Source organism: Equus quagga, chromosome 20 (assembly GCF_021613505.1).
Source record: "Equus quagga isolate Etosha38 chromosome 20, UCLA_HA_Equagga_1.0, whole genome shotgun sequence".
NCBI classification, from domain to species: domain Eukaryota; kingdom Metazoa; phylum Chordata; class Mammalia; order Perissodactyla; family Equidae; genus Equus; species Equus quagga.
The window spans coordinates 13,400,271-13,414,396 of record NC_060286.1 but is presented as its reverse complement, the minus strand read 5'-3'; the positions used below and the strand labels follow the sequence as shown (position 1 = coordinate 13,414,396).

At 37.1% G+C, this 14,126-nt stretch overlaps 1 protein-coding gene and 1 pseudogene across 10 annotated transcripts in view; one reads left to right on the top strand and one right to left on the bottom strand.

Annotated features, from left to right (window-relative positions):
- Positions 1-14,126, bottom strand: part of LOC124231003 (DNA repair protein RAD51 homolog 2) — a 560,668-nt gene that overhangs the window by 286,667 nt on the left and 259,875 nt on the right. The window contains exon 10 of one of the 10 annotated variants that reach the window (XM_046647617.1): positions 1,135-1,589. The exons of the other annotated variants lie outside the window; for them this stretch is intronic. Within the exon in view, the coding sequence (XP_046503573.1) occupies positions 1,492-1,589 (98 nt within the window). The 3' untranslated portion in view covers positions 1,135-1,491. Of the gene's footprint in view, positions 1-1,134; positions 1,590-14,126 lie in introns of those variants that run through there. 10 annotated transcript variants of the gene reach the window in all.
- Positions 1,017-12,898, top strand: LOC124231004 (60S ribosomal protein L9-like; annotated as a pseudogene).

Sequence of the window (14,126 nt, the reverse complement as noted above, 5' to 3'; positions counted from 1 at the left end):
CCCCCCCCCAATAGCTTTTGAAAAAGACTTTGTAAATAAAAACAAGGGCTATTCTTTTTTTAAAATCAACATTATTTTTTAACTTATTATTACTCAAAATTTCAAACATAGACAAGATATACAGGATAGTATAATAATCCCCCATATACCCATTAACAGTGTCAATAATTACCAACTCACGGCCAATGTTATTGCATCTGTACTCCTAGAAATTTCCCCCAATTTGAATAAAGGGCTATTTATTTATTTATTTTGCTAAGGAAGATTTTCCCTGAGCTAACATCTGCCACCAACCTTCCTTTCTGTATGTGAGTGGCCACCACAGCAAGGCCACCGACAGACAAGTGGTATAGGTCTGCACCTGGCAACCAAACCCAGGCTGCCAAAGTAGAGTGCACTGAACTTAACTACCTGGCCCCTGGGGCTGGCCCAAGGGCTATTCATATTAAGCCAAAAAATAAACAAATCTTTTGGGGCTTTAATTTCCTTGTTTGTAAAATGCAGGCAATTATACTTACCTCCTTACCTACGAATGAAGTTATGAAAAATAACCAAAACCTTCAAGCCTCTTGTAACACTTACTGTGGTATTTGAACATAAGAAACAACAAAATAGAAAATGGAATCAACTTTTGTTTAAATAAGTCTTTCTCTTAAGCACCTCAAAGTGCTTTGGGAGAATTTATCCTTCATTCTCTCAGTACTTCTGTGAGGCAAATGAAACTATTGTCATTCATCTGTAGCAGATACAGAAATAAAAGAAAAAGGAAATGATTCAAGCTAGATCAAATGAAGAATCAACAGTAGGGGCAAAAATAAATCCATATTTTTTGACTCCCCATGTTCTGTCATTATGATATGCCACTTCTATCTTTATGACAACATATATGGATAAAAGTTATTGTTTTCTCTAAATGAAATGGACTTATAACACTCTGGAGTTTGTACATTTAAAAGAGCAGTGCTATGTAAAATGTAGGCATTCAAACACTGACTGACTTTTAAGCTCACCTTGTAGATTCCTACAAGAACACAATCTTCACTCGGTTGTTCAGCCTACCTAGAGAAGACAGTGAGAAGGACAGAAATTAACTGCACCTGGGGTTCACTGGGATTGAACAACTGCAGCTTGCCATTTCACAGGTTTGAAATCTAAAATATTTACTTAGCAGATGCAAAACTTACTTCAGTCTTACACTGGAGAATTATACCTTTTGGGCCCAGTCCATAGCGCCACAGGCATGGATGATGCAACTTCCAACTCAGCTACAGAGTATTTTTATAGCACTTACCAAGTCATTATAACTTTATATATCTAAGACATTTTCCTTCCGATTCATACAATGGTTCCTGTTCATTGCATTTAGTCAATACAGGTTTGGATAGGGTGGAGGAGGGGGAAAAAAAAAGGCCGTGGGAAGGGTGTGGTGAGAACAGTCTGCATGAGCTAGGTTTCTCTAAATGTTGCCTATTATTCATTTCACGGGATACATCAGCGCAAAGGCTCTTTCTCTTTCCATGGTCTGAAGAATAGCCGGCTGAGGCCTGAGCAACGTCTTCCGGGATCATTATAGGAGAGATCGCAACTACCTAAACATACAAATGGATAGTTTAAGAGTTTATACAGGAACGGGATTCTTCTCCAGTTATTTCTCCCCAACTTTGAACATAGTATTAGAGGCTATGATCTACCCAACACCTAGTTCCCTAAGGCTTTTTGACAAACTAAATATAAATAAACAAACAAACCAACCAACAAATAAGTTTAAATTATATTTTTAAACAAAATAGTTTGTTATTGCTGTTATTGTTTTGATTCAGGATGTAGAGCTCATTTGGATTGCTGCTTCTAAAATAAAGCAGAAAACAGAACTAGGGTACAGTAGAAAGGATAGTGAACTGGCAGTTAAGCAACCTAGATTCGCATCTTGTATCTGCACTAACCAGCTCAGTTGGGCAAGGCTGATATGCTTGAGGACAGCAGTTTTCTCATCTAACAGGTGAAATACATGGTCCAAGCGATTCCTAAGATTATTTTTAGTTCTAAAATTCTTAGACTACTTAATTCCAGAACTTTTATTCTATTACTTCTATGTAGTGTTCTCATTTTTCATAATGCCATCCCTTTCATATAACATGCTTAAAAACGTTAACCATCTCTCTATTGATTAGCTTATAGGAAAAGTTTAAATTTGAGGCAGAAAAAAAGAAGCACTCATACCAAATGAGCTTTTAATAGTGCTCTTTTATAGGTATAGGTTAAAAAAATAAGAAGATTTTCTAGTTCTTCTCCAAATCCTGCCTAATAAGTCAGGCCATTTTCTGAGACAGTTTTTAAAAGGATAACATATAGCTATCTGGCAAAGTACCTGGCACATAATAGATGCTAGATAAATATTTACATACCTAACTCTTCCCCCTGGATCCCCACCTTCCCAGCACCACCACCTCCACTACCCAAAGTAAGTCTTTTATAAACTGCAAAACCCTCTTCAAATCAGAGATGCTATGGAACCAAACTGACAGCTCAATTCAGAAGAGGAGTTTATACAGACCTTTGCGTAAAAACATTCAAAACCTTCCCAGAAAAACAAAGTATCAAAATTTCTGTTTTCAAACTGTCAAGAATAGCCTTGGGTTTATTATTAATAAAAGAAAATTTGTAAACAAATGGAAATCATCATAATTCATTGTAGTTCGAACATATTTTATATTTTCCTAAATACTTCATGAGTAAATATCACTCACTATGCAATGACCCCATTATAGTGAAATTAAATATGAATAAACATAGAGCTTATAATAAAAAAGAAAACCTAAGCCTTCTGAATAAACTGCACACACAACATGCCAAACTAAGACCCAAACCGAGCAAGAAACGCTGTCGTGAGTTTCACAAATGCCAAGAGAAACAGTCTCTCTAAAGTGCTTTCTTGACTTAGAAAAGGGATCCACCTAACAACTGATAACTAGATAAAGGGGAGACCAGTCTTCCCCCACAAAGAGGCATAAAAAAACTAGGAATAACAATGTAATAGAAAATATTCTCAAATTTTAAAACATGGAATATAAAAGACTTTCTCTGTGGAGATGAACTCTTTCCATTCTCCAAGGGCTCTCTCAACATCACCAACCTCAAACACTTGGCTCACAAAAATCTGTGATGACGCAAGAAATTGCCTGGAAATAAACAAATAAACAAAAAAAGCATTCTCTCTCCCTGGAACCAGAGCTGCCCCAACACAGCAGGCAAGCAGCCAGCATGTCAGGGCTTCATTTTAAAGTCTGTTTAATTGTTCCATTCCAATTCAACAGTCCAAGCCCCTCTTCTAAGAAGACAAAAAAAAAAAAAAAGGATCTTCCAAGATATTATCTAGTTCTTACTTAACTAGCCCTATTGAAGAAACTCTAAGTGCTAATTAGCCACATAAACTGGGCAGATGAACTCCAAGTCTTTGTGTGTTACTAGTCAAACTTAGAAGGGTCTCTTTCTGCTGGGAGGGCCTAGCCAATCTGAAACTCACACTTGCAAACTGCACCCTAGATTCTCAATTGCATTCTAATCACTGCCATGAATTTTTCTACCTTTCAAACTATCTTTAAAAGGAGAAAGCAGTTGCTGCAACTACCTTATCATATTCTAGTTGGATTTTTGCAAACATTTATTGACTTGGCTGACATTATAGGGGTTGTAAGAACAGGAAGAAGATAAGTCAGATTTCTTTTAGCCTTTTGGTATTTTTTCCTGCTTCTTTTCTTGCCAAAAATCAACTGGCTTCCCAGTGAAGCACAAATAATAAAGTAAAACAAATAAAAACAAAAATCCCACAGCTATTTACCAGTATAAGGAAATTAAAATAATACCGTACCATGATACCAATGCAGTTCCCTTTGCATCAGTTCCTTTTTATATAATATGTCCTATGAAACTTATAATTCTAGGGGCTTGTATATATCTTCCCCCCTCAAATTCAATAAGCTACCCATTGATGTGATTGACAATCTATACAAGGAATTTTGTTAGGCAAATGTTTGTGAAGGATGGGAGTGGGAGGAAGAATAGATAATGGTAATTCTGAGATTGATTCTCTTTCCAAACTCTCAATTTATGATGAAACATGGGTCTTTCAGTTAAAGACTCCCCTGTTTTGCTACTGGCCATTTCTATAACCACCATTGAAAACTTAAAAGAAGCTCTTTTGCTTCTGACCAAGACAGAGAAGCAGGGACCAGATTTACCCTACCACCTAAAATGACCCCCCAAAATTTTAAGACAAAACATACAGCTTCTTTTTCAAGACACTGAACATCAGGCAATGAAGGCCAGTGATCCATTAGAGATGGGAAACAAACAAGGAGAGCTCTGTGATTGGCCCAACTTACTGGGTAATCTATCCAAATTTTCAGGCTATGGTGCATGGAGAGGAAACCCACATGGAGTCTGGCAGACTCCCTGAGTTGAGGAGATGGAGCTGAGGATCTGCGAAGAACCAGATAGCTAGAGTTCACAAGAGAGGTCTATGGAGAGTCCCCCTCAAATATTCAGCAGAGTAGTGTTAGTGCATGCATGTGAGGAAACTAGTTGAGAGTAGAGAAAGGAATGATCTGAGAGGAGTAGAGGGAAGTGTGCCTGGCACTCACAAAGGGCCAAAAATAATGTCTATTCCCACCAACCAGACTGGAAAGCTTCATAATTCATGGAGCACTGGGTAGAGTACTCAGAAGGCTCTTGTCTTGATAACGGAGAATAATCACCTTTAAACTAAATGGTTCTGGTCCTGCTGAAATAAATCTTAAAAGCAAGACCCGAAAGGATCAAACTGTTTCCAACTAATTTAACTTCATCCCAAAACAAACCTCAAGGTTTACAGGAATACAAAAATATACAGCACCCACTAACTCACAAAACTGGCACCCAATGAAAGATAATCAGACATGCAAAGAAGCAGAAAAGTACGATTCATAATGTGGAGAAAAATCAACCATTGACATGGACTCAGAACTGAAACACATGCTAGAATGAGCAAACAAGGACATTAAAATTTATTATAACTATAGTCCATATGTTTGAGAAGTTAAGATACTACAAAGACCCAAAATCAAGCTTCTAGAGATAAAATCTATGATGTATGAGATGACAAATACACTGGATGAGATTAATGGTAGATTACGCATTGCAGAACTTGAAGACATAACAACAGACACTAGTAACAACAAATCATAGACAACAACAATTAGTAAGCTTGAAGATATAGCAATGGAAACTATCCAAAATGAAACAGAGAGAAAAAAAATCAACAAAAATAAAAAGAGCATCAGGGAGCTGTGGGACAACTTCAGGTGGCTTAATATATGTGTAATAAGAGGCCCCAGGAAGAGCAGGTCAAGAGAGAAGAAAAAACATTGAAAAAATAGTGGCCAAGGTTTTCCTAAACTTGAGGAAAATTACCAACCCACATATCAAAAAAGCTCCACAAACCCCAAGCATAAAAAACATAAAGAAAATTACACAAAGGTACATCATAATTAAATTGCTCAAAACCAAGAAAAAAGAAAAACTCAAAAGGAACAAGAAAAAAAAGACATATAAAGAGAAACAAAGATAAGGATGAGGACAGTTTCGACTTGTAAACAATGAAGGTGAAAATACAGTGGAGTAACAACTTTAAAAAACTAAAAGAAAAAAACTTCCAACCTGGAATTGTATTCCCAGCAAAACTATCTTTCAAAAACAAAGGCAAAATAAAGACCTCTCCAGACATACAAAAAAGCTGAACTAATTCATCAGCAGCTGACCTACACTATAAGAAATGATAAAGTAAGTCCTTCAGGCAGAGGGAAAATAACATCAGATGGAAATCTGGATCATACAAAGGAATGAAGAACACTGGGAAATAGTAACTACTGGGTAAAAACATAAGATATTTTACTTATTATTTAAATATGTTTTAATGATAACTGCTTAAACAAAACTGTATTGTAGGATTTGTAACTTATGTGTAAGTAAAATGTATGACAACTACTGTAAGGCTACTGTAAGGTTCTTATATCATATGTGAAGTGGCATAATATCACTTAAAGATAAACTGTGATAAATTAAAGATGTATACTATAAATCCTAAAGAAATCACAAAAATGACTAAACAAAGAGTTATAGCTAATAAGACAACAAAGGAGGTAAAATAGAATCATAAAATTATTTAATCCAAAAGAAGACAGGATACAAGCTTAATGTACAAGGTCAAATGCTTCCTTACATACCAGCAATGAATAACTGAAATTTGAAGTTAAAAACACAACACCATTTACACCAGCACCAAAAAAATTAAAATACTTAGGTATAAACCTAACAAAATATGTGCAACATCTGTATGAGGAACTACAAAACACTGATGAAAGAATCAAAGAAGATATAATAAATGGAGAAAATTTCCATGTTCATAGATAGGAAGACTCAATATTGTCAAGATGTTAGTTCTTCCCAACTGGATCTATAGATTCAATGCAATCCCAATCAAAATCCCAACAAGTTATTGTATACAGATATGGACACACTGATTCTAAAGTTTATATGGAAAGGCAAAAGACCCACAACAACCAACATAATATTGAAGAAGAAAAAGTTGGAGGACTGAAACTACCCAACTTCAAGACTTACTATAAAGCTACAGTAATCTAGACAATGTGGTATCAGAGAAAGAACAGATAACTAGATCAATGGAACAAAATAGAGAGCCAAGAAGTACTCACAGAAATACAGTTAACTGAATTTTGACAAGGGCCCAAAGTCAATTCAATGCAGAAGGACAGTCTTTTCCATAAATAGTGCTGGAACAACCAGTCATGCACATGAAAAAAAAATTAATCTAGACAGTGACCTTACACCCTTCAGAAAAAATTAGCTCAAAAAGGATGATAAAACTAAATATAAAACACAAAACTATAAAACTTCTAGAAGATAACTAGCAGAAAATCTAGGTAAAGAAAACCTTGGGATGGCAATGACTTTTGCATACACCACCAAAAGCACTATCCATGAAAGAAAAAATTGTTAAGTTGGACTTCATTAAAATTAAAAACTTCTGCTCCGCAAAACACACTGTTAAGAGAATAAAAAGATAAGCCATAGACTGGGAGAAAATCTTTGCAAAACACATATCTGATAAAGGACTTGTATCCAAAACATAAAAGAGATTCTTAAAACTCAACAATAAGAAAATAAACAATCCAATTTAAAAAATGGGTAAAAGATCTGAACAGACACCTCACCAAAGAAGATATACAGATGACAAGTATATGAAAAGATGCTCAACCTCACATGTCATTAGGGAATTGCAAATTAAAACAATAAGATACCACTACACACTTTCCTAATGTGTTGTAAGTCTCTCTCCGTAATAGTCATTGTTTAAAATGTAAAGAACTACTTCTTCATTCATCATTAAATAAAAATATTAATGAAAATCAAATGTATGTAAATCAGTGGACTAGTCACTTGAAGGAAGTACAATTGGACAATACAGGGATAGATGTCAGATTACAAGGGACAAGTAATACTGATGATAATGAAGTGTAGTGACAGGTGTACTTTACTTTGCTACAGTGTAAAAAGGCTCAGAGAATGACTAAAAGAAAGGCAAATTTTAGGTTGATGGAGAAAGTTTTAAAAAATGGCAAGGTTAATACATCAGAATTTCAAGCAAAATACAGAAGAAGCTAAACACAAGTTCTTAAAGTTAAATTCTTTTTAGTCTTCTCATTTATGAAACTTCAATAAAGCAGACCTCAACGGGAGGACATGAGATTAGGGAAGAGCTAATTTTAAACAGTGAATTCCAGGATAAGTTTACTCATAGTATGTCTTGTGTATGAAAATTATGGAAACACATAGTTCCAGTATCATCTAATTGAACTATTTCTCCTGAGTTTATAGACTTCAGTTGATTGTTCTAACATTTATCAACTTTGGCACTCTCCCATCAAGGGCCAAGAATCTCTGGCTGTTATGCCTCAAGTGGAATAAGAGTCCTGGAGAAATTCTTTTGCTACCACAACTATTTCAGTGCGGTTCTAAGTGGTGAGTCTCAATGCTTGCCAAATTCCTCTGGTTTGATCCTATCTGGATAAACCCAAAACATAGCAAAATAGCACCTTCTACTTCCTGGCCATACTTGATTGGCCAATATCCTTTCAAAATCAAGCCTGCTTTTATGTTTAAGAAACTGCTGGCCTAAGGCTCTTAATCTAATATATGACATTAGGTACAAAAAGGCACAGGAACGTTCATTCCATTCTCCATCACTTCTACACTCTCTTTCACTTCCAACCTGACTGAAAAAGTGATCAAAAAAACCCTGAGTGTTTACAGCTTTTATGTACCTAACCATAGTTACGGATCAAATTATATGAGCTTGAAAGTTCCTTGGGAATGAAGGTTTCCATAAGGAGGACCCACTATGTGCTAAGCTCATAGTGCCTCTTTCTAGTTGCACTTAACTTCTGTCTAAAATGTAAGTCAAAGCTCTTTCTTCTGAGTCCTCTCTTTATTAGAGAGGCAAAATTCTTTCTGTCTAGTTTCTTAAGGTCCTTCCACCCACTTCAAGCTTAAACACATTCCAGTCAGCCAATGACATTTCTGCAATCAGAGAGGCCCTTAACTGAAATTCCCCGTGAATCACCTTTTATGAAGCTTCCAAACTTTCTTTTGTTGCTTCTGGCCTTTGCTAATTCAATCTTAGCTTTTATTTCCTAACTCATTCCTTTCCCCCATACCACGAGGTTCAACAATGTAGTTCTGCTTCCTTTCAACAGGACAAACTTAGGCCCCTTTATGTTGAACATAAGATAACTTCCACCTACACTCCAAACAGGTACATATAATTTTACATAGAAGCCATTCAACACACAGTTCAATGAGTTTCAAAATAACACTAAATATCTCAAACTTTCAAAAATATGAATATAACATTCTATATAAATTACATTCTAGATTTATATCCTAGTGTTTAGCTAAATGAAAAGCAGGGGCCAAACCCAAGGACACTCCAGATGTCTTCTTTGGGTGAGTTTAACTTGCACAAAAAGTTTTTGGACAAGATACACTGCAACTCAATACAGATGAAAGTCATAAAGAAAAGGGGAATGCATGAATCACAGCCATGGTATAAATAACTTTCAGAAGTTCATTTCCAGAAAACTCACTCCATTCATACTTTAATCCTGAGTTTAAGAGAATCCTATTGAATGGGAGGCTCAGAATAGTCAATTATAAAATACCTATTTTAAATTATTATTTACGTATATAACATTTCCCTATGATCAGTAATTTTTATAATAATTTATTGAACATAATATGTATAACAGGCTCTTTATATAACAGATTATATAATTCAATACTCACAATAACCCTCAAGTATTATTGTTATTATTCCCATATTACAGAGAAAGAAACAGAGTCCCCAAAAGCTTTAGTTACTTGCCCAATTCACCCCACCAGTAGGTGGCAGAAAAAGATATTCAAACCTAAATCTGTCTGGCTCCAAAACCTGTGCCCTTTCCAGTAGGATGCACCCCCTTTCTGTTAAAGCAGTTATTACTCTTCTAGTCCTTTGGAAAATTCCTGACACATGGAGCCTAGGGTAGTATAGTGGAAAAACACTTGTGAGCCTAGGCTCTGGCAGGTATGTGACTTTGGCCTAATCACGTTCCTTTTGTAGGCTTTCTTTTTCTCATCTATAAAATGAAGAGTTTGGGGAGATAACATCTCAGGGTCCTTCAAGCACTAATATTTTATCATACTATGATTCTATGAATTATAGACAATGCAAAAACATGGACTAAGGGAAAGGATGAGTGACAAAAGGGTTAATTGGGCATTAGAAACAATATAGCCAAACAAGTTCATGAGAAAGTGTGGGTTGGCATTGCCAGGTACAGGGCAAGAGAGTCGATGGAATTTCCAGAAAGAGTGGTGGAGAAGAACAACCCATTGTATATAAGAAAGCTCTACTCATCAACAAAAGACAATTCTCCAGGACAGAAGACAGTGACTGGGTAGGGTTTCTGTTTTGCTTTGCTTTCAATATTCGGGTCAGTAAAGTCAGCCTGTGCACCGAATGATTTAAAACCTTCATAATACATGCCTTCTCCTTATATTCAGCCAAGAGTCTTCAAGCAGATTTCCTGATTCGTCCTGGGTTTTGTAAAATGATGAGAACCAAGTGCCTCTATGCTTAGCTGCCATCACTAAGAGCCAATATGAGATATATGCAGACAAGCTCCGTGGGAAAATATCACAAGCCAGAGGAATGGACACCAAAACGAGCGCTCTACCAGCTGGGGCTAGACAGACAGCGAACGGCCAAGAGTTCTCTAGGCCTTGGGAGACCTAATGGTTTAGGATGCACTATCAGAGATGAGAAGGGGTCAAATTTCTAGGCTTGTGAGAGAGTACACAGTCTCGGGTTATCCATCTTAAGCTCTCTCAGTAGATAAATATGTTTTATGAGGAAAAACGAAAAGAAAAAAAGAGAAGATGAACAGCCTGGCAAAAGAACCTAAGACAAACCAAATCTTCCACAGGATATTCGCAGACAAAAAGGTTGAGGAATGCGGTGGGGGGGGATAAAAACTCCCCAAAGAGGAAGGGAGGGGAAAAAAATTAAAGCCATTAGTTCTGACATTTGCCAAGGAAGGAGAGTGAGAACACTGTTCAAACTGCCTATAAACCAGGTAAAAGTGACTTGGTTCTGACAGAGTCTACACACCCTAACAACATCCTACCACCAAGGTCACCACCCCTGTGCCTCCAACTGAAGACTGCAGCTGCTTTTTAAAGCCCCAGAAAGTAACAGGCAGAATATAGTGACAGCTGGAAGGAAGGGAATTAGGCAAGGACTTGGCATAAATAGAGGTATAGCCAAAAGGCAAAATATGAAGGGAGAGAGACAATTTTCCTGTGTGGTTTATGTGTGTGGAACGGGGAGAGCTCAAAATAAGAGCTAGCCGAAGTTCTGGCCTTGATTGCCTGAAGGATTTGGCAGGCTCAGCCTTTCTCATGGCAGGCGGGCCAGGAAATGAAGCTTTCAGCTGGCTGCTTCAATGTTTGCCTCACTGTCACCATTTTCATGTTTGGCCTCTGGCTCGTTTGCATTTTCTTTTTCTTCAGGGATTAGCACGTAAGTGTGCACAAAATCCATTTTGTTTATTCAAGCCTGTGTCATTTCCTCCCACACTGTATTTGTCAACTAGGGACTTCAAGAACATGAATTCTGACAGAGGACAAAACAAACTATAGAATTAGATGATCTGCACAGGACCTGAGAGACCATCTGATCCAGCCTCATTTTACAGATGGGGAAACTAATAGTAGCTAAGAGAAGTAAGGTGATCTGCTGAAATCACACTGATATTTAGGGTAGCAAGTCAGGACAAGTATCTGGCTCTCCCATTCCCATCCAGCCAGTGCCCTGTCCACAAAAATCAGTGTGCCTTCAGGACTCCATCTCAGACAACACATTACTCTCTACCCACCAAACCCTTTTCAGTGAGGATTTGACAAGAATTGTGCTACATTCTCTCGTTCTCTCTCTCTGCTTTCTGATCAAAAATTCACATATAAGTTTGGTAAGTACTTATCCAAAATGTTAGGTCTCAAGAAAAAGAAAGAAACTTGGAAACTTATGTAACTAATAGCACTCAGAAGAAAGACTCAACCTAAAACCAAGCAGAATGCATGTCATTAAAAGCTAGTTTCATAAATTTAGATTTTGGCTTTCACTTATCATATATAATTATCACTATTATTAAATTATGAGGATAATGCTGCTACCCAAATAAACTGTGGCCTCAGTTTATCCTGCCATGTTGATTTACAAAGCAGCAGGTTAATTTCAAGCCTTGGAAACACCTTTTAAACTTGCTTATTTTAAAAAGTAGTATTTCTAGTTCAAGGAACAAACTTAAAAATCAGAAAAGAATATTTTCACTTGAAAGTAAATTTTAAAAAACTGTAAGAAAGAATGAAATGTTACTTATGACAGAACTGAACCTGTGTTACACAAATTATTTTATGATTTTTCCCTTTTTGCCAATGGAATTAATTTCTGATATTGAGAAAAAAATCACATTCTCAGAAGTAGGTGACCTTTAGAGGCTTAAAAGATTCTGACTCTGAAAGGAGTTCGTGAGCATGGAGGGGAGGTAGATGTCTATCAGTTTGCATGTAAGTTCATAACAAAGCAATCTATCTTGTTTTCTCAAATTGCAGTTGGTTCTACTAAAAAATTTTTTTTCACTACTACGAAAACCACGGTACGTGACATTTAAAAACAAAAACTTTACCTCTCTTTGCCACATCTACTTTGAGAATGAAGACCATTTTCAACAATCAGACTGTCAACAATCCAGGAAATGTCAACATCACTCTGAAGGGAAGCACAGTTATCGAGACGGACCCCAAAGGAACCCTGCGGAGGGACTTCAATCACATCAACGTAGACCTCGGTCTCCTTGGAAAGAAAAAGACGAGGCTACGGGTTGACAATGGTGGGGAAATAGAAAAGACTGGCTGCGGTTCGCAGTAGCTGGAGTCCGGTACAGAACATGACCAAGGGTGTTACTCTGCTTCTATTACAAGATAAAGTCCAGGTATGCTCACTTCCCATCAACGTTGTTACTCAGAAGAATAGGTCTCTCACTGAAATCCAGAATTTTCTGGGTGACAAACCATCTGCAGGGTATCTCAAGCCCAGAAAGATGAGTTAACGCTTGGAGGGAACAACACCGTGTTAAAGTGAGCTGCTGTGATTCAGCAAGCCACGACAGTTAACACAATGTCAAAAATTGGGGATGGCATCTATGTCTTTGAAAAAGGAACAGTTCTGCAGGCAGATGAATAAGATCTAAAAGTTTCACAGCTATGGAAACAAGATTCTGGATGATTCCTGAGACCCATTTGTGATATTTTTAAGATATAATAAACACTGTCTATCAATCTGGGGGGGGAGATGGGACATTTCATTAACTAGTTAAATTAGCTAACTTGCCTTCCTTCTATACATTTTCACTTAACAGATATTCTTTAAGTGCTTACCCTGTACCAAACACAATTCAATTCTGGGAATAAGGAGATTAAAGACACAACTTCTGATATAAAGGCACTCAGAGTTAATGGGGCGAAACCAAAATGTGAACGGAATGACCCAGAGTCGTACGTCCAGTGATAACAGACACTTTGGAAGCACACAGGAGGGGGACTAGGCCAGCCTGGGAAGGTCCAGGAAGGCTACCTGAAGAAAGTGACACCTGAGGTCAAAGATAAACAAGAATTTAGCCTGGTTTAAAAAAAAAGAAGGCAACAAGTCTCTCTTCTATTATTCTTTATGATTTCTTATCTAACATACTTGTTTCATGTGAGAATTTGATCTATTCCATAAATCTTTTGAAGGAAAAATGACATCGTTATCATTGCTACATCAAAATAAGATTAGTTAACAAAGAGTATTACAACACATTAAATATCGAAAGATGAAGACTTGAAACAAATCCAACACTAGTGTTAATGCAACACCCAAACAGGAAAGAACATGGCAACTCTGCAGAGTTCAAGGAGCTTTGTCTACCCATGTTTCTACAGAGCACTACCTGAAGACAAGGCATTTTGCTAGGTGTTGTAGTAGATGCAATAATGAATAAAGCTGGGCTCTCTCATCAGGGAATTTATCAGCTCACCTTACCTGCATGTTCCTTCCAGGGAGAGAGAGAAAGGTCTGGAGCGGCAGTTCTCAAACTTTTTGGTCTTGGGACCCATTTATACTCTTAAAAATTATTGAGGACTCACAGAGGTTTTATTTATGAGGGATAGGTTTACCATATTAAGAATTAAAACTGATGAATTTTTAAAGCATTTATTTGTTAATTCATTTAAAAGTAACACTAATAGGGGCCGGCCCGGTAGCGTGGTGGTTAAGTGCGCACGTTCTGCTTCAGCAGCCGGGGGTTCGGATCTTGGGTGCAGACGTGGCACCACTTGGCAAGCCATGCTGTGGTAGGCATCCCACATATAAAGTAGAGGAAGATGGACATGGATGTTAGCTCAGGGCCAGTCTTCCTCAGTAAAAAGAGGAG